The 20,890-nt window shown below is 42.7% G+C and overlaps 2 protein-coding genes across 2 annotated transcripts in view; one reads left to right on the top strand and one right to left on the bottom strand.

The window, feature by feature from the left end:
- Positions 1 to 18,072, top strand: part of lgr6 (leucine-rich repeat containing G protein-coupled receptor 6) — a 35,906-nt gene extending 17,834 nt beyond the window's left edge. The window contains exons 3-18 of the mRNA XM_019267491.2: positions 3,138 to 3,209; positions 5,086 to 5,157; positions 8,331 to 8,546; positions 8,722 to 8,793; positions 10,712 to 10,780; positions 11,240 to 11,311; positions 11,467 to 11,538; positions 11,919 to 11,987; positions 12,282 to 12,353; positions 12,642 to 12,707; positions 12,815 to 12,886; positions 13,363 to 13,434; positions 13,924 to 14,049; positions 14,879 to 15,033; positions 15,596 to 15,676; positions 15,787 to 18,072. Of these exons, the coding sequence (XP_019123036.1) occupies positions 3,138 to 3,209; positions 5,086 to 5,157; positions 8,331 to 8,546; positions 8,722 to 8,793; positions 10,712 to 10,780; positions 11,240 to 11,311; positions 11,467 to 11,538; positions 11,919 to 11,987; positions 12,282 to 12,353; positions 12,642 to 12,707; positions 12,815 to 12,886; positions 13,363 to 13,434; positions 13,924 to 14,049; positions 14,879 to 15,033; positions 15,596 to 15,676; positions 15,787 to 17,042 (2,614 nt within the window). The 3' untranslated portion in view covers positions 17,043 to 18,072. The remainder of the gene's footprint in view (positions 1 to 3,137; positions 3,210 to 5,085; positions 5,158 to 8,330; positions 8,547 to 8,721; positions 8,794 to 10,711; positions 10,781 to 11,239; positions 11,312 to 11,466; positions 11,539 to 11,918; positions 11,988 to 12,281; positions 12,354 to 12,641; positions 12,708 to 12,814; positions 12,887 to 13,362; positions 13,435 to 13,923; positions 14,050 to 14,878; positions 15,034 to 15,595; positions 15,677 to 15,786) is intronic.
- An 89-nt stretch (positions 18,073 to 18,161) lies between these two features.
- Positions 18,162 to 20,685, bottom strand: ube2t (ubiquitin-conjugating enzyme E2T (putative)). Its single transcript, XM_010747030.3, has 7 exons — positions 20,520 to 20,685; positions 19,949 to 20,061; positions 19,772 to 19,841; positions 19,558 to 19,663; positions 19,309 to 19,407; positions 18,867 to 18,950; positions 18,162 to 18,469 (listed from the first exon to the last, which is right to left on the bottom strand). The coding sequence occupies exons 2-7, from the start codon at positions 20,055 to 20,057 to the stop codon at positions 18,353 to 18,355; spliced, it is 585 nt and encodes a 194-aa protein (XP_010745332.1). The 5' UTR covers positions 20,058 to 20,061; positions 20,520 to 20,685; the 3' UTR covers positions 18,162 to 18,352.
- Between the last annotated feature and the right edge of the window lie 205 nt (positions 20,686 to 20,890).

Here is a 20,890-nt window from a genome sequence, read left to right as displayed (position 1 = left end):
CAAGCTCAAGTGAATGTGTGTAAAATATGTTGCAAGCTCCTGTTATAAGCTGAAGACTGAAATTCAAATCTGAAATCGTCTTCTGCTGTATCCTCCACAACTGGAATATCCATCCAGCCCAGGCTTCTCCAGTGGTGAGAGAGGGCTCTCAGGTGCTCTCCGACTACCACACAAATGAAATCCAAATGTAAGAGGAGAGAAGTGTTGAGTGGAGGCCAGCACTGCCCTGCTTGTCTTCCTCGTGGTGATAAGATTGACTGCTGATAGGCCAGGAGTATGACGTAGGTGAGGGTTAAGGGGTTACAATATTGGATGTCTTGATGCTCCAGGTGCACCACACAGCTGGAACTATGTAGGTCAATTAAAACTTTTCCTTTAACTGTTGCCAACATTAGTTTTTGTCTGCTTGTTTCTTTCTCTCCAACAAAGAAACACACACACCCATGTCTATGTTTTACATCAGTAATTTCAGAGGTTAACGCCAGGTTAAGTGGTTGACCCTCAGGGCTGGACCTCTGAACAGAAGGAGGGATAACATTTCTATTGAAGGACCATGGGTGAAAAAGGTCATACATGCGTATATATTTACAGGCACACCCACACACAAGCCACCCTCTGATAAGGCCTGTTTATTCTCTTCTTCTCCTTTCATCATCAACTCTTATCGACCATCCAGGCCCTGCTGCCACTATGACGTCCTATCACTACCTAAGATATCCTAAAATATGATGTTGTGTATGTCTTTAATCTTCATCTTTCTGCTTATTATTTCAAGGCAATAGATCATGGTGATACATAGGATAATCAGCTGTTGGTATGCATCAACAAAACCCTCATTGATCAGCTCTGATATCAGGGTGGTCTCACCTTTGTAACCAGCAGTCTCACTTCTCTCTCTTAAGTTTGGCCTCTGTTGTTTTATCTATGAATCACTTGAAAAAAGCTGAATTATGCTGAGGTGGAATTTTTATCTACGCATCGCAGAGGCCAAGAAAAATTCTAACCATCCCCAAATCAAATTAAAAGAAAAAACAGTTGGAGCCAAGGTTTGACAGGAGCAAGGCGCCTTTCATTAGAATGAGATTGATGTGGAACGACTACGAGGCTAAGTGCGGAACATTCACTCATACGTATGATCATTTACACACACGTACACACATAAATACACACACTGATATCATGGAAACAGTTGGTCAATGGCAACTGCTGGTGCTCTGTTGATGTCTATCAAGAACGTCTGAACATTTCTTTCCTTATTCAATATCCATCTTCACTTTCGACATAATTATCCATTTGACAAATGAAGTCGGCGAAACAGGCATGATTCCACTCTAATGCTGTTTTGGCTCCAATGGTGCAGCTAATAGAGAAAGGCTGGTTGGCAGTAGGACATGTACATCATACCATGGCCTTAACTACAATGTTTGTTTTCTAAAACTCTAAATTACTGGTCCTTCTCATCCCCCCAGTGAAAAGACATTATTTTTCTTTGGTGCTACCTATATCTTTTTCCCTTCCAATGCGTCTGTAACTAATCACTGTGTTTGAACAGGAACCAAAAGAAGGCACTTAGGAGTCTTTGCAGAAAAGGCTTAGATCTATTTTGCTGGTGTCAGGACCTCAGCAAGGCCTATTGAAATTGTTACCACTGGAAAAGTAGCGATTGAAATGGTCCCCGGTGACCAGCTTGTGCAATTGCGAAAACTGAAAAGGTATTGAAGTAGCAGACCAATCGTCAGCTAGGACAACAAACGGGCAGTATACAGGTTTCATTGTGAGTGGAAATTGGATCTAAGAGCCAAATTAACCTTTTATATCTTGAAATAAAAATGAATATTGGAATTTGTAGGGTCAAAGAGCTCCAGTCGCCATAGATCAAATCTCTGTATTGAGACATGTGGTGCAGTCAAAGTCTGTTTGAATGAGTTTTGACTGTGGTTTGAGAGGCATGACTAAATGGCACCACAATAGCCTGGATAACGATCAGTCCATTTTGTATTCCAGTACGCCGATGTGGGTGTGCATCTATGTGTATGTGTGGGTGTGTGTGTTTGATAAATATGAGCTCTATAAGAGTTCTAAACTGGGCTGAGTGTGAGATTTGGCAGGCACGGGTGGGGTTCTGTGGTTTGCCACTGCACAGTAATAAGACTGAGACATGTTGACATGAGTATCAGATGTCAGAGGGAGTTTGCTGGGAGCCCACGTCCATTACCATCTGGATGATAGTGGCTTGGAAAGGCATGCAGAGCTCTATATCAATATTTCAATATCCTGGCACTGATGGAAAAACCCAGCTGGAGGCAGACTGCTTAGCATAAGGCAGAAATGTCAGGCAAGTGTCACCTGTGGTGCAACGGTGTTGGAAGGAGGATGCCAATGAGTAACTTTTAACTTGTGCGTGTGTTTAATAAAAGTGGGTGGTCTCGAGCTGTGAAGACCAAATCGTTGTTTAAACTGTGCTTCCAGCTTGTGACCTTGAGAGTTACTCTGTTGGACTGAATGTTATTTATTTGGACATCTTATACACACTCACAAATGACCATTAGGTGCTGTGTTTGATAAACAAACTGATTGGATTGCTTGTGTGAATGTGTGTGGTTTCTCTCCCTTCGCTGTCCTCAAGGCCCTTCAGAATGGGCCCAATTTACCTCAAGGACATGGAAAATAGCACACACGTATTCACCCTGCACACACACACATGTGCTCACGCACACATGCAGAGTGTGCACCTTGCAGGACACGCACACATAAACACATGCACATGTACACAAGCAAATACACTTTGACACTGCACTTATTGACCCAGTATCAGTCTCATTTAATTCAGTCTTTACTCACTCATCAGAGCTCCCAGGATTGGTTAAGGTTTCAGTGTGTGCTTTGTGCCAATGGCAACCACATTGAAGGGAATAGAATATTGTTATTTGCATACTGCCCTAACACTAACCCCAAAGCAGGAACTCAACGATGAAGTCACATTCACAGCTCAATCCAAAAATGTAGAATAAAGCAAAAGGCAAAACTTCTCCTTTGAGACTTGTAAATTTTTTTTGAGTATGCGCTTATATTTCATTTTTCACTTTTATATTTGGTTTTCTTCTTTTTGATCTCTGTGTTTTTTTTTCTTCTCCTAGGCGTATCTCAGGGAATCAGCTGAGGTATATCTCAGGCCACGTTCTTCAGGGTCTCCACAACCTCAAAGTTCTGTAAGTAACCTCCTTGTCCCTCCCACCCTATCCCACTCTGGTGGTTCAGTCCTCATCCCAGGTGGGTTGCTCCACTCTAGCATTCTGTGCTCCCGCCTTGAATAAAACACACAAGCCATGCATCATTAACTGTAGTTAAAGTTTATGGGCTGGGGGAGACCTGCCCTGCTTGCAGTTCCTTCATTCCCAAACAAGCCCTATTTCAGTTGCAAGCATGCACACACACATACACACAGGTGTAACATAGGGACCTCCCAGTCACACCACCCACCAAGATTACAGCAAGTGACAAAAAAAAAAAAAAAATCCCATTCAAAACTGTTCTCTTAACACCCCATTTCTGGGAATGTGTTCATAGCCTTATGATCCATGGCCACCAACCGTTAGCGCTGCCGTGAAGTATTAAATCAAAAAAAGTGCAAAATAATCATAAAAAACTACAGCACTTTTTGATTTGTGAGTGTGGCACCTAATGAGTTGTGGCCATTTTTCTAGTCGGTGCAAAACAAGGGTATTAAGGAGGTTCTCATGAGCCTTGGCAACCAACTCCTTTTGGACCCTGGCTGAGAAGAGTTTGAGAAGTCCTGCCACAGAATGTAAACTCAGCTAGAGAATTGTGGTTTGTAATTCGAGGGAATCTGGGGGATTACCAGGCGTACAAGTTGATCTTCTTTCACCTTGTGTTGTGAAACTCACAGAGAAAGAATGAGTGAATCAGCCATGAATCCTATTATGTCATTACTGCAAAAGGACACGTATCCTAAATCCATACAAAGTCTGCAAGCATTCATGCTTCACATATAACACCATAGCAAACTTCGGCTCTTTGACTTCACAGCAGCTGAGCTGTTGGTTTCCTCTCTATATATTAGTTAAAGTCAAGCATAAAGTCAAACACAAATGGACTGCTGACCATGTGTAGGGTAACTGCAAGGTGCCTGCTGATAAAAACACACACACACACACACACACACACACACACACACACACACACACACACACACACACACAGAGGTTATGAACCCAGAGTGGAGTACAGAGAGGCTCCCCGTAGGAAATTCCTTTCAAACAGGAAAAGACTCAATTCGATGTATTTATCATGGCATCATCATCCAAGTAGAAACATTCCCCTGATGCTCTCAAACTTGAGCAGCAATCATCATATCTTACACAGGAGACTGGTGTGAAATATATTCTAGACTATGAAACGTTGAGTTATGTAAATAAATACATGCTCCTTACATCTTGAGGCATCCAAAACTTCTAGCCAAATAAATGTATAGATTCTAAAACATGTAGACTTATAAAATAGTCTCATACTTGCATCAAGCATCAAGATTATTTCATAGTCACAAAAAAAAAAAAAATCCAGGATTCTTATATAAAATAACTTTACTGTAAGCTAAGATGTTTAACTCTTGTTGACACAAGGCCTGAGACTCTCAGACTCACAAAGACTGACTATTGTGGCACCATGATGCCACGATAAAGGCATAACGGTGCTGCTCCGAGTGACACACTGGAGACGACTGGTCATGATAAAAACTTAAAAGAACGAGGGAGAGAAAGAAAGCGAGGGAGGGAGAGGAAAGAGAGAGGGCTATTGTTTGCTCCCCACTTCTTTCTTGCTTTTTGCTCCATTCTTCTGAGAATGACATCAGCAGCCCACCCAAGGAGCTTCTCTTTCTCTTTTCTTCTACCCTTCATTCTCTGCTTCTCTTCAAGCTTTCACTGGCCCTCCTTTCCTTCTTGTGTCAGATTTCCCTCACGATGGAATTATTTGTTCTGCTTGATGTGCCCTCACGCACACCACATACACTGCGTCACATATACACCGATTACACCTATAACTTAATCATTTGTATGTATCTTTCAGGATGCTCCAGAACAACCAGCTGGAAAGACTTCCGGATGATGCTCCATGGGACCTACCCAACTTACTGTCTCTGTAAGTCTACCTCTCTCTCTCTCTATCTCTCTCTCTCTCACACACACACACACACACACACACACATACACACTAATCACGCTACTCTACCTCATGCAGCAGGGAATGAAACATCCCCTGGCCACCCACCCACACATCTCAGCTCTAACCGCAATCCAGGTATAGAGTACCGCTGACATATTACAGACCATATCCCAATAGTTCTGCATTCAGTATTATACTGCACTTATACTACGGTAGGAGTCACAGCCTCACTGTGTCGGTGCAGTTCATGGTAGCATCTGGAAGCCATGAGGGAAACAGCAGACACTGCAGGCCAGGGAGAGCATCTCCAATGAGCTGTGAAACAACCCCATTTTCCATCAATTCCCCCTCTCTTCCTCCTCCGCTCCTCTCCTCCGTTCTTCTCCCACCACCCACACCGCTATCCCCCTGGCTAATGAGAGTGTTTGGTGGCATAATTGTCTCATCTGTGGGGTCAGTGTACATGTGTGTGTGTGTGTGTGTGTGTGTGTGTGCGGGTGTTAGTGTGAATGTTTGGGCGGGTGCATGTGGACCACCTCATCTGTAATTCCTCACCCCTACCCGTCTCTCCCAACTTTGTACCGCACACATACTCCACATCTCTGCTTTCCAAATTAATAATTCTTTGTAAATATCCATAAAGCCATTTCCTTCATCACACACTCAAATTGCTGGAGTTGTAACTTAGAAGGGGCGTGCACACGTAACTCTTCTACCACCTACAGCGTTTCCCTGTCTGGTATAAAGCAGGCCTGCTCTCCCTCAACACGAAGCCATGCACATGCACACACACATCTGTACACACATCTGTATGCGTGTCTGTGTGAGTGTATGTCTAACATCAAAATGTTGTGTCATGATAATGTCCCTGTCTATGTCTTTAGTCTATGTGTGTGTGTGCGCGCACAAGCGTGTGTGCGCAATGTGTGGTGCATGTGGTCTTTCAATTTCTTCACATAGAGATAGTCTCAAGTAATGAAAAAATGCGAGCATACACACACACACACACACACACAAACACACACACACACACACAGAGCCAGTGTATAAAGACGCACCTTGTCATTACAGTAATGATAAGCCCAGCGGAGAAAGATTACTGGAAGGGCTTTGGAGAGTGAAGCTTGTCGGCGCCTCTCACTGACATAAAACACGCCAGGTAAAAAGAAAGAGAGACAGCATCTCAGACAGCACATGGGCTTTAAATTGGTATAAATGTATAAAGGAGGCTTTCATCCGAAATAAATCATGTCTTAATCTCGGACAAGAATCCCTTTGTCAGCAGAGAACTGAAACTGAGTCAAGAAATTTGTCTCACCATTTGGAACAGGCTAATTACAAGACAGTGTGAGTGCTGTTGTTTAGTTTGGTGCTGTTGTTTAGTTTGGTGCCATCGGAAACAGTCAGATGTGTTTTGGGTCCCAAACCACAGGTTAAGCAACGTAATCACCACTGATGAGTTCCACAAGCCACATTAATCAACTTATCCATGTTTTTTAGAGATTTGACTTGATGGTATTGAAATTTGCTTCTCCAAGTTGTATAAAATTTTGGCCATCTGGAGAATTAAGTCAGAGGAGGCAGGTTTCACAGATCTCCTGGATCATTTAAGAGAACCTTTTCTTTCTGTCTCTTTTTCTCTCTCCTGTAATCGTACCTCAGACTTTGATGTGATGGACAGGAAATAGTTGCTGCTTTATTGGCTTCTGTGGAACATTCCTGGTTCTGTCTGGACCTTCTGGAGACCTGGCAGGTCCAACCAGTGGAGCAATTATTATTTTGCCCTGGAGAACAAACCAGAAAGTTCAAGGGTCTTCCGTAGCTTTCATCCTGTGATTTGGGTCAGGGACAAACAATGTCCACAGTTGGAGTACACAGGATACACAAGGACGATGTTCAGCACTGAAAAAAAAAAAAAAAAAAAAAAGTTTGCTCAGGAAGTCAAGAAGATGAAAATTTCTGGAAGCTGTTTGTGTGTGCGTGCACAGACATGCATGTGTATTCACATGTACGCTGGAGGGTCTTTCCTTGTGAGCCTGTGTGTGAGCATCTGCCAGTGTATACAGTTGCCTCTACTGATGGAAAATGTCCCTGGGGAGAAAAGCCCAAAGTTCAAAGTTCAAGTTCAGATTTCACTTTGATGATGCTGTTTGTTTGGTGAAGTCTCCAAGGGGTGAAGAGGCTGAGGAGGAGCTGTGGCGCGAGAATCAAAGAACCAGAGTGGAAGATTGATAAGGAAGGATGTTTGAAAGACGAACAAGAGTTAAGGAGTGAGGCGCAAAGGGGTTTGTGGCGGCTGGGAGTGCATCAGTGAAGATGTAAGAAACAAAATGTGAGTGTGAGAGGGGCCGGAGGGAGGAGAAGGAGATTAATGAATGAGTGTGAAGGGCCAAAGAAAGAAGAATAGCAGGAGGAAGTGGTCTCAGCTTGTCAACTCTGCCCTAAGGGGATCATTCATCACTATGGACAGTGTGTATGCATGTGCGCATTTACGCAGGGTGTGTGTGTCACAGTCCAAACTCATTGCCTGTGGGTTGAGGGACACAGAGGGAGAGAGGGGACAAAGGTTTGTTAGGTTTGGTTGAAGGGATGAAAGCGAATGTGTGAGAACATATGTGTGTGTTCAGTGTCATAAATTCATCAGATGAAAGGGGATGTGTTTGTATATGAGTGGTAGAAACGTCAGGGACTGATGGAGACAGCGGGACTCCAATGGAAAGAGAGTAAAGATGGGAGAAAGAGCTGAGGATGCATCTTTAACTGTTCCTCCCCTCCTTCTGTCTTTCCCCTTTTCCAGACACTGAGCTTTAGACAACATAAATAAAGCATGGTAGAATGAAATTCTTGCAGGCGCACGGCAACCGTTTCTACATGTTTGTGTCTGTGTTTTTCTCATCTTACATTTTCATACATGTCTGTGCTGGTGAAGCTTGACATGGCTTATTTAGCATGGGAATAAATCATAATGAGGAGCTTCTAAGGAGCTGCAGTAAAGATGAAAGAAGGAGAATTAAGCATGTGTAATTCTCATAATAACTTTCCTGTAAGCCAAAGTGTTTCAATGCCACAGCACACAACCTCTAATGCACGCACAAGCACACATAAGCAAACATACTGTACTTAGACTCGGTGATTATCTCACCCTGCAGGCGTCTGGATGCTAACCTGTTGTCTGAGGTTCCGGCTGGGGCCTTTAGAGGGGTTCGCTCTCTAAGACACCTGTGGTTGGATGACAACTCCCTTACAGAGATCCCAGTGACGGCCCTGGACTCTCTGCCCTCCCTGCAGGCCATGACCCTGGCTCTCAACCAGATCACACACATCCCAGATTATGCATTCACCAACCTCTCAGCCCTTGTCGTATTGTAAGTGACATCTTGATTTGTTTACTTAAAAATCTCCTGAGTCTGGCTTACTCAACTTACCAGAGAAATTATTTGTTCCATTGACTTAGAACAAGGCAGTGATGATTGCAGTGTGGAAACATTTTCGAGGACGTAATTTCTGATTTGTTGAAAAATATTTGTGGCTTTTTTCCAGGCATCTCCATAACAATCAGATCCAGAGCATGGGCGCGAAATGTTTTGAAGGTTTACACAGTCTGGAGACACTGTGAGTATTACACACATATAATCACACGTGTATGTGCACATGCTTTTTGGACAGTGGTTACTGAAATTAATACACACACACACACACACACACACACACATGCACCCTGAAGTGATTTCATTTCATAGACCTAAATGAGTACCTCCTCTGTTTCCCCAAACACCGATGCAGGCTTTGTGATGACAAAGTATGAGCAAGTATCAACATTCATTCAGTATGGTAATGTTTACAACAATCACATTACCTTAGAATAACTCTAAAATATATAAAGAACTCTTTGAAAAAGAGAACCATCAGTTTAGTCATGGTGTGTGTCTTACTACGGCCTTTTTTCTTTCTGTGTGAAAGTGTTCCTGGAACACCTGAAATTAATGTGTTTTTATAAATCAAATGTACCAAGGGTGCCAACGAATAATGAAGTGTAGCGCTAAATTATGCAGTCATAATGATTAATATCCTGGTAATTTCAGCAGGTGCTTGAACGTTTCTCAAAACCACAACCAATAAATGAACAGCAGGAATGTGAAGATGAAAAGTTCCTCTTTGATTACCTTGAAGTAACATCAACAGATCCCTCTGTGTTTTGTAAAAGTAATTGCTAAGCAGCGCTGAGGTCAAATATGGCTCAGCACAGCTACAGGAGAGTCATTTGAGAGAACGTGCTGTAGCTTTGATAACTAGATCCTAACCACACGGCAATATGGTAACCGCAGGAAACTGACACAGAAGGAAAGTGCGAGAAATGGAGACATTGCAACCGTGTCTCCTGCAAAATTCATGGTGGTCTGATGAAAACACTATTTCTGGCATGCCGCTTAACAACCTGTTGAAGTGTAAAAAATTATGCGCTGCATTTTTATGAGCATGTGTGTGGGCACATGCGTGTATGTGCAAATAAGTACTTCTGCCTGTGCACTCACAAGCGTATGGCCAGCTTAACACTCAACTTAAAAGCCATTATCCATACTGGGAAAACTGAAGGAAGAGGGTATAATTCAGGGAAGCCGTGGTTAAGGGAAACTAGAGAATGAGAAAAAGAGGGATGGAACTCTCAGGACCAGAATAGTGTGTGTTAAAGTGTTTGGGCCGTCAGCGGCGAGGAGAGACAGATGAACCAGCGGGATAAGATGACAGGTGTCATTGGCGTAGGGATTGCACTGGTATGAGGGGTTAATCTCTCACAGCGGCCTCGCCTATGAGAAATACTAGAGACCATCTGCATCACCACCACCCTCCCCAACCCCTAGTGTGTATTATAAAATCATTACTATGAGGAGCCGTCCAGGGGACTGCTGGAAAACATAACACCATATGCAAACACAGACAAACATTTCCCAACTTTAACTGAAAAAAGCACATATATATCTAGAAGTACTTCATCAAAGACATTTTTGGTGTCTTATACTTTAAAAGAATAAAAATAAATCCGGTTGACTATGACTTAAGTATTTTTAGATATCCTTTGACCTGGACGGCTAAGAATCTTCAAAGACAGCACACATACATGCACGCATACCGTCTTAATATGGCAAAAGACATACTATGCATGCGCACACATGCACGCTACACACTGTTCCCCAAGTACACGTGCGCATACACTACAGTACACAAGACAAGAAATACAGTAAAACTCCCCTTTCCTGTCACCTGCATGATGAGCTGTGTCAACTATAGCAACGGTTGTTTTGATACTCTGTTTCCTGGGAAACTAATCAGACACAGACCTAAATAATCAGGTCAGAGCAGCATAGGTCAGCGGTCACATCCAAACTTCACACTCAACAGCTGTCAGCCTCTCAGAGAGGAGAGGAAATGGCGATGGATACATGAATACATTTGCATTGCAGGAAAATAAAACCTCCATCATGACTTATTGTTTCAATATATTATTGAATCATGACTGTTGTCTTTATTTTAGGGATTTAAACTACAATGATCTGCAGGAGTTCCCTGTGGCCATCAGAACACTGAGTAAGCTTCAGGAACTGTGAGTACACACACACATGCACACACACACGCACACAAAAACACACCTGCCTGACATGACTATCGTGGTTGCGTTATCCCAAGTAATCCCGTTAAGTGATTTTAATGTGGCACTCGGATACAATCTCTCTCGCCCTAAGCAGGTGCTGCCTACACACCCACGCACCAGCTCGCTTGCACGTACACACAGACACGCACATGCACACACCATGTTTTCCCCTCAGCTTCAGCAGATGTTGCGCAGTGTGCATATGTGTTACAGATACAGCGTATGTGTGCCTGTTTACATCTCATTTATCCAAAAATGTTTTTCAGCTGTGCAATGGCAGGTGCAACATGAGGACATATGACTTTTGCTCACAAACACACTCTGTCTCTCCTCCAAACACACACACACGTACACGCAATCAGAAACATATTGATAGACTGTTTGACTAACACTGTGTTTTTATATTTGCAGGGGCTTCCATAACAACAATATCAAAGCTATCCCTGAGAGGGCCTTCGTGGGAAACCCTCAGCTCCAAACCATGTGAGCTTAATGCTTAATGCCACAATGTGCACATACTGTATGGGATAAACACATAATTGCTATTTCATGTCAACATCATGTAAAACACAACTCATTCCCAAATGCAACTGAAGCAGGATACGTCCAAATCAGTTTTTCTCTTTCTTTTCTTGCAGTCATTTCTATGAAAACCCCATCCAGTTTGTGGGAAAATCCGCTTTCCAGTTCTTACCTAAATTGCACACACTGTAAGTATGCGGTCAGTAGAAACCATTCCAGAGAGTTAGCCCAAACACTGTTTAAATCATCCTCTGTCCCTAGCAGTGAGAGTTGAGTGGACATGTGTAATGGCCTACTGAATGATGTTGTGTTAGCATATTGCTGTGCTGTGTGCTGATGTGGTAAGAGAGAGTGTGTTGTAAGAACATGTTGAATGGTGTGACTTATGATGTCTAGTGAGACAGCCAAAACAGCTTGTGTTGATGTTGGAGGGAAAGTTTGATGGCTTAAATGAGCTGTTAGACAAGGTCTGTGTGCACACGCATGTGTGTGAGTGTGTGTGTATGTGTGGGGGAAAGAAAGACAGGGTGAGTTTTCTAACAATTTTGCTCACCCTGTTCGACTGCAGTTCCCTTAACGGAGCAACCCAGATTCAAGAGTTTCCCGATCTGAAAGGAACCACCAGCCTGGAAATTTTGTGAGTATCTCCTTTATCATCCTCCCCACTCACACCCGCACATAGTATTATGCATTAGGCTTCAGCACATACAACAACAAAGAGTATAAGAAGACATAGAGGTTGAAGACAGAGATGTAATCCTGGGAGTCCAAGTACATAAGAGATAAAAGAGTGAAGAGTTATGCCAGCCAGTGACAGGTTTGGTGAACCTACACAGCTCCCTGTCTGACCAAGTTAGAATCACACGGCTGGGGGATCCTTTCGCTTGCTTGCACTTCAGCAATGATCAGAGGATTCTCTTTTTCTCTATAGGACGCTGACTCGGGCGGGTCTCTCAGCTCTCCCTCTGGATCTATGTGAGCAGCTGCCTCGCCTCAGAGTGCTGTGAGTACACACACATGCGCGCACACACACACGGGGGGGAACAGTGAGAGGTACAAAAACTGATACACAAAACCCAACTGTGGAAAGTTGTGCCCCCAAGCAATCATTTGTACAATCACTGTGCTATGAAATCCAATCACCCCCCCAAAAAAATTATTGTCCTGCTATATCGCCTTGCTCAGAGAGCTGACTGTTCACCCAAATAATCCTGTCAACCCCATGATTTCCCACGCTATAAATCCACAGCTGGTCACTGTGTTTATGTGTGTGCTTTGTGTATTGTTGTAGGGAGCTGTCTTACAACCAGATAGAGGATCTACCCAGCTTTTACCACTGCTCTGCACTCCAAGAGATGTGAGTAGTTCAACCCCCAACACAACTGCACACCATCAAAATCATCTATCTCTTTCCCTGTATGATATATTTTACTCATGTGTGCCACTATAAATTTTCCTCACCAGAGGGCTACAGCACAACCAAATCAGGAGGATAGAGTCGAGCACTTTCCAGCAGCTCGTCTCTCTGAGAGCACTGTAAGTCAACCTTTGTTGTAACTGTTAGTTTTCTCCCACATCACATGTTATTTTCTTGGAAATTCCATGTCTAGATGAGTGGTTCTTTGGATCAAGATATATCTAAGGTTTTATCAGATGATTATTAACAGGACAGGGGAGAAGAAAAACAAAACATAATTCTGCTACACAAAATTCTGGGAAAGCTTTTTTCTTGTCAAATACCAGATAGTCTAACCTCTTAGTGTCTCTAGAAATGTTTAAGTGAAACAACTCTGGAGGGGAAATCTTTCATAGTATGATGAGGTTTCTAACATTGACATTAGTTCATTTTAAGGGGTCATCAGCCAAAAAGGCTGTGAAGTATTGGTCAATAGCAAACTATTGTTAGAGTTATGACCTATTACTGACATCTAGTGGTGATCAAGATGCAACATTCAATGGGCCAGTTTCTTTCAGTCCATTCAATTTTACTTTGAGTCTTTTTTTTCTGTCAGTGATCTAAGCTGGAATATGATCGAGTGGATCCACCCAGATGCCTTCATCTCACTTCACTCGTTGATCAAACTGTGAGTAAACACAGATACAGAACTGTCACTAGGACTCTTTTCCCTTTTATCTGGTCTTTGTACAGCGTCACTCTTCTTGCCCAGAAGGGCATCTTTAATTAAAGCTAAACTGCCTTCGCCTTAAGCAAACGCTCCACACTTGACTGTGTGCTGCACAGAAATCTGTTGTTTTTGGATGAGTCTGAGAGAACAAACTGATATGCATCCTCTGTGTGGCCAGGAGACTCATCTCAGGTCATGCCAACACAAACTGCTTCATTGTGTGAAGACTGGTTGAAGAATGCCTAGCTAAACAAGCAAATACACTACATCTACCAGGAAGTGTTATCAGGAGGGAATCTGATAGAGAGCCTTGTCTGAACAGTTTAAAATATCTAAGAGACAAGGCCTTTTTGTTACCATGGATGACCCTCTGCAATAACTGAAATGAAAAGACATTTTAGAAACTTGGAATAGTCTGACACTCATCCCCTTCTGTTTTTATCTTAGGGATCTGACTGAGAACCATCTCAGCTCAGTGCCTGTTGCGGGTTTGGGGGGTCTCACCCATCTCAAGCTGAGGGGCAACACAGAATTATATGAAGCCTTCAGTCCTGATCACTTCCCTCGTATGAGGTAACATACACACACGCACGTACACACGCACGTGCACACCGTGCAACAACATCAATCGCAACATCATCCTTTTATTCTTGCATACTTGATGTAGTCCCCAAGGTGAACTTTATATTTAACTGATTTAATATGATAACTTATCCAGGTGTGTATCCTGTGGCTCTAAATAAAAATACACCACTTCCCACCCCTTCAATTATCCTTCCTCTCATGATTTTCTATTAATATCTTTAGTTTTCCAAAAACAGCCAAGATTGACAATAAACTAATTACACTGTGTCCCTGCAAGCTATTCCAGTACTGAACTTCAACAATGAGGAAACATTGTCAGCAAGTAAATTCTTGTTACAAAGAGCCCTGAAGGTCTGGAAAGGTGCAGTAGAGTGAGTTTCAAAGACTGTTGGAGATGGCAGGTGTTCAAGTGGCAATGTCGGCATTACTGTAGAACATTTTCCAAAACAGAACTGTTGGCACAAAAGCCATTTCAAAAGCATTGTATAGTAAGTGTTCACGTTCAATCATCAACAGCCATCATCTGACCCAGATTTCAGAAAACTGCTAAGTTTCATCTATGCTTTCCGTACAGATGATGGGTTTTACAGGAACATAATCGGGAATTTTGTAACCACTTGAGGCTGCTTTGAAACATTAATGTGAATATCCACTACTGTATCTAAAAGCAAAATTAGTTACGCTCAAGCTCACATTAGATCGAACATCACGCAAGTCTTGCAAGTTTTGTTACCATTTCTTTGTGCACGTTATACCTTCTGGTGTGGCATTGTTTTTCCTGGTCCATTGTTAATACCGTTGCATCTGTTTGTTACAGGGTAATAGAGATGCCTTATGCCTACCAGTGCTGTGTGTATGGTTCCTGTGATAGCTACAAGCCAACCAGCCAGTGGGACACAGAGCAGAGCAACACTGACGAGGACATACATAAAAGGACTGTAGCCATGTACCCTATCCACGCTGACACACACTGTAAGAAAGCACGCAATTACAGCATATACAGTGTATAACACACATGGTACACACTCTGGGTAATAGATGGAAATCTGAGCCCCATATGTCTGTGCTCATTGCCGAATTACTAACACAAGCCCACTTAAAACATGTCAGAGCCGTGCTGAAACCACAGCTACCTGGCAGCTGACACGTACTCACACTTGAGTGTTGACGCTTCCATGCATTCCTGCGGCATGCATAAAATCTAAATAAAAATAAACCAAAATTATATTGAAATTAAAACCATTATACCGACACAATTAAAGCTGAAAATAAACAATTGCTGAGTAATCATAACAAAAGATGATTAAACCACGACATATCACTGATTAAAATTTATTCACCTTTAATTGTTAGAAAAACAGTCATGATGATCAGATTTCATGCAAGTGCCAATTATCTTATAACAATATATTTTCTTTCATTGCAAAAGAATGTTACTGCGCCAACCTGGCGTTGCTAGTGCCACACACAATCTAACATTTATATACTGCATGTATACTCTATGCAGAATGAATTTGATGATTCTTTATTCCAGATGACCCTGACCTGGAGGAGTTCCAACTAGAAATAGAGGAATCCAAACTACAGACCAGTGTCCAATGTACACCGACTCCAGGTAACTGGTTACACCTTGAGTGATGAAGCAGACTGGCAGATTGTTTTGTCACAACTACAGTATGAATAGTTTGTTTCTATCTACAGCTGATTTATTTGTGATGTTTGCAGGTCCTTTCCGTCCCTGCGACTCTCTGTTGGGCAGCTGGCTGGTTCGTGTGGGCTTGTGGTCCATCTCCTTGGTGTCTCTTCTAGGGAACTCCCTCCTGCTCCTATCCCTCTTCGGCTCACCTGGGTACCTGTCGCCACTCCGCTTCACTGTGGCCTGCATGGGTGCTTCCAACCTACTGACGGGTGTGTGCACATGCACCCTGGCCCTTGTGGACGCTTTAACCCTGGGAGAATTTGGTCACCATGGTGCCCGCTGGGAGGGGGGTCCTGGTTGTCAGGCGACAGGATGGGTCTGGGTGTTTGCGTCTGAAGCAAGTGTGTTGCTGCTGACTCTGGCAGCTGTGCAGTGTGGCGTGAGTGTAACATGTGCCCGTGCCTATGGGAAGTCACCATCGCTGGGGAGTGTACGAACATGTGCACTTTTCTGCCTCACTCTTTCCCTCACCTTTGCTTCTCTCCCACTGGTAGGAGTTGGGGAGTATGGGTCCTCGCCTTTCTGCCTTCCCTCGCCCCTACCACCCCCAACCACTCGACTGCCATCCTCCCTGGGCTTTCCCTTGGCGCTCATTATGATGAACACCCTGTGCTTGCTTATAGTCACAGGTTCATACATCCGTCTTTATTGGGAGTTACTTAGGGGAGAGTGTGAGGGCCTGTGGGACTGTGCTATGATCAAACATGTTGCCTGGCTTATATTCACCAATGGCCTCCTCTATGTACCAGTAGCTTTCCTCTCCCTCTGCTCCCTCCTGGGTCTCTTGTCTCTGGGGGAGGAGGTGCTAAAATCAGTCCTCTTGCTTCTCCAGCCCCTACCTGCTTGCCTCAACCCGCTCCTCTTCCTCCTTTTCACACGAGACCACTCCCAGTTTTTCTTCTGGCCTCACCCCAAAGCACGTCCACAGCTACGCAGGGACCGCACCCTGGACTCGCTGGTTTCTGTGGAGACAGAGAAGAGCTCCTGCTCCGATTCATCAACACAGGTGTCGCTTGCTGATCCTGATGCCCTTTACAGTGGGGCACCTCCTCTCCAACCCCGACTCGATCCAATCAGGTTTTCCCACTGCTCCTCTACTTCCTCCGTTCCTCTCATCCCTTGCCAAATACCCACTCCCACTGCCAGAGATAGAGACAGGGTGACAGAACGAGGGAGCCTGAATGACGATGAATGTCTGAAGAGTTTGGATCAAGATGTGATTCATAACACTTGCCCTCTGTATCACTCTACCATGACTCCCTCTCTAACCTCTCATCCATGAGCCTCTAAGCTGGCTGTCTGAATAGCTGGGACACTATGGACACTCAAGGACCATCATCGAACAGCAGCAGCTCTGGGTTATAAATCCTCAAGCACCTCAGTAGAGTCCACACAGAGACTGTAGAGTACTCTAGAGAAGTCTATGAGAACACAACAAAGTGCCTCTAAAATGGAGAGTGCAACTAAGAGTTCCCTTCACAATAAAGACTATTAAAGGAAACACCACAATCCAACATGACTGTTATAATAAAGGACAATTTCAGACACTACCCAGTGGACTGCGTCAGTCATGGACTGGCATCACAAAAGTAAAGCTCCAATTTAAGATGTTAACTACATGGAAAATCCAAGCATCAGACAAATCAATGGTTTAGCCAGGGGGAATTTAGGTAGAACCAGTAGACTTTTAAGTGTAAATGTTTATATTGAAATGTGATAAGACATGCAGCTTAGAGGTTACAGATTGTTTGGCTATATTTTAAATGGAGTTATCTTATTTGTTTTTTTACATATATATATATATATATATAAGTTCTATCCTATTGCTAAGATCTGTTTCAAAGAAAGGGAGTTTACCAGAGTAAGCTAACATTTTTCATTCGCAGGAATGTTATCTGATATATTTCTTTGCAACCATTGAATAGCTGTTATAAAAATGTTATTCTGTATGTGGCAGCAAAATGCAACAGGAAACAAATCGCACATTCGGTTTGATACGGTTTACATGATTTCATCTCAAATATGCAACTCTGCCCCACAGGAGGGAAGCAGTACTACAGACTGAATGGGATGTAGCTATCATTCTACAGACATTAGAGTAGGCTAGAAATATGTACATACAATGTAACTACCTCTGAACTAGCATGGTATTGACTCACTACAGCCTTATGATGTTTGCCTCCTTTTTTATATGATAAACAGCAAATATCTAATTTTATATATTAAGAAATAAATCCTTAGTTTGTAAAAACAAACATGCTATTTAGGATGTACATACTTTGTATACAACTGGTAAGCATATGTTTGAATAGAATTATTATCTTCATTCTGTATATACATCAACCACTCTGCTTACGAAACACACTTCCACAGCACACAAGAAATAAAGGTGAATGATCAATTAATGTTTAAAAACAAACTTTAATATCACAACGGAAACTATACATATAAATATGTAGATATTTCTAAAAAAGAATAAGGAATGCATACATAGAAAATTAAAGTATAAACACAAAATTAACATTATACAAGTGTATAGGGCAAGGTGGCTCTGGAGGAGAGATCTGTGGCTCCTAACAAGGAAGATAGAAACTACAGACAGGTTTTCTTTGCTGGCTCCTCCGCATGCTGCTGTGCACCGAAGGCTTCTCTTTTGCGGGATGAAGCTTTCTGACCTGGAGTATTTTCTTTATTTCCATCCACAACTCCCTGAACAAAGACAGAAAGACACATTTTAGACAAAAGCAGCATTGTCCTTCTACAATCCTCCACATCCTAAAACTAGTGTGAAATGTGCATCATGTCACATCTGAGTACAAATCAAACAGTCTGCATCATTTTGTTGCAAATGAATACCGGTATTAAAGTTAGTAGGTGATATTCTACCAAAGGAGCACAGCACCATCTTGTGTGCAAAATATATTATTACATTCAGCAAATCAATGACAAGACAGTACGCGCTGTGGAGCAAGTGACAACTATCATTTCACCCAGCATATAAGAACGCCAGTACATAATGAAATTAAAAAAGGTTCAACTGTTTCAATCACAAGTGACAGTAATATGTTACAACTGCTTCACCAATTGGCCACAATGACTGACTTACCATGTTCTTCTGAACAGCATGTTCTTGTGTCCACTTCTTGGCCTTCTCCGCGAACAACGGTTTGTTGTATTTGAACTCTGATGACTGCATTCAACAAATGTAAGCGTCTCTTTATAAGCGTACATGGTGGAGATACACAATCGATCACAGTATCACAATTAAAATGCTCTCTACTGCAATTTTATGACTGCAAGACGCTGTACTTTTGTGGTGTTTCAGACTGATATCTAAACAAGTTATTCTGAGGTTTTAGCAAATCGTCTACCTTGTAATAAAATTCATACTGGAAAGAATGTTCAATTCTTTTCCCAGGTCAAAAATGTTTTTGCAAAAGTTTCATATTTGTATGAGAATGTTCACAAAAACAAATAAAACCAGCACATTGTGATTGTATATCAAATACATGCAAATCTAACAGATTAGTCTTATTTCTGTGACTCACAATGTCAGCCATAAGTGGGTCATCTGGATTGGGCTCAGCCATGAGCAGCTGAATGGAGGTGAGGACCGTGGAGATGTTTAGTGATGGCCTCCAGGCACCCTGAATAAAATTAAAAGAAAAATAAATAAATAAAAACTACTACTACTACTACTACTACTACTACTACTACTACTACTTATTGACAACAAATAAATAAAACCATAAGATGGTAAGTGAAATTATTTAATTTTGTTTATAATCTGTTACAACCTTTGGTGGGAGTTTGAGAGCGTCATGGCAGATACGTCCTGAAGTGTCAATGTTTGGGTGGTAGATGGGGGTCAAGAATCGTATTTTAGGAGGCTCGAATGGGTACCTAGGAGGGGACATCAGCTGGTCAGTCTCATTGCAAGTAAGTGTTCATAACTTGGCAAATGGGAGAAAGAACACATCCATTAATGTTAAATGTAAAAAGAAGATGCACCTCTCTGGGACCTTGATCTCTAAGGAGAAGAGTCCACCTTCATATGGAGTCTCTGTTCCGCCCACGATCTCTGTAAACCAGAGGACATGATCAGATGGATGAAATAAATATCTAGCTGAGCACAAACGCAGTCTTTGTTATTTTAAATGTCAAAGCTGTGACACTGGAAACACTTACGCGCCTGGAGGTCGTCTATCTTCTCCTCGGTCTGCCAGCATGTTATCCCTGGAGGTGGCTCGGTGCTCAGCATCTGAAGTTCACGCTTTAAACGGGAGGCCCTCTGCATTGTGCTGAGCGGAGAGTGGAGATATACTCATTATAATGCATTTGTTGGTTTAGACCAGACTTAACATATTCACTCAGATGATTTGTAAGATGCTAACCCGCTAAAAAAAACATGGTGTTTCGGTTTAATCGGTGACCATGTTAACTGGTGTCCTTTAGCCGAATGTGTCTGTGGTTGTCGTAGTTACAACCATAGACATATATACATGTATGTACATGTATGTATATATGTCTATGGTTACAACAGCTGTTGAAACGGGAAGAGAAGAGTGTCAAATATAGCTGCCAAACTAGAATTGTTTTTTTGTTTTTTGACAACTACTACAACCACCGGTCGCCAGTTAACAGGGTCGCTCGTTAAACCGTAACGTAACACGTTAGTAGTAAGTCTTTGTGAGAGCAATAACGACACCGTGGACTAAATAAGTCATTGTTTACTCGATACTGAAACACGGTAGCTCACTTTTCTTCCGCTTTAGCAAACTGTCTTCCACTTCAACTTGACTTTTTAAACTTCAAAACATCTTCCGAGACGACAGGACCGCGGCGCCGTTTTGGATTTCCCTCTTCCTACGTCACCAACACCGCCCGCGTTTAACTTCTCCTTCGTCTGTTTTAATGGAGCACCGGACCGGAAAACGGCCGCCACCTACCGTCGAGATACTGCAGTTAAAAAAATAAATAAACGGCATCTGCTGCTCATAGACATATATACATAGACGCCGCATTGAGCGCTGAATCGTACGTAAACGGCGCCGCCATATTGGTTCGGGCAGATCTGCCCGAACCAATATGGCGGCGCCGTTTACGTATCGCGACCAACAACCAACCCGC

The sequence above is a fragment of the Larimichthys crocea genome, chromosome XV (assembly GCF_000972845.2).
Source record: "Larimichthys crocea isolate SSNF chromosome XV, L_crocea_2.0, whole genome shotgun sequence".
In the NCBI taxonomy this organism is placed as follows: Eukaryota; Metazoa; Chordata; class Actinopteri; family Sciaenidae; genus Larimichthys; species Larimichthys crocea.
Note: the sequence above shows the minus strand (reverse complement) of the source record. Positions and strands in the feature narration are given on the sequence as shown.

Bases quoted from the DNA above. Each gene is read 5' to 3' on its own strand.
- ube2t (XM_010747030.3), bottom strand. From the start codon at position 20,057: ATGCAGAGGGCCTCCCGTTTAAAGCGTGAACTTCAGATGCTGAGCACC. The intron at 19,664-19,771 runs GTGCATCTTCTT...GTCCCCTCCTAG, and splicing joins GAGATCAAGGTCCCAGAGAG to GTACCCATTCGAGCCTCCTA. The intron at 19,408-19,557 runs GTTGTAACAGAT...AATTTTATTCAG, and splicing joins CTCTCAAACTCCCACCAAAG to GGTGCCTGGAGGCCATCACT.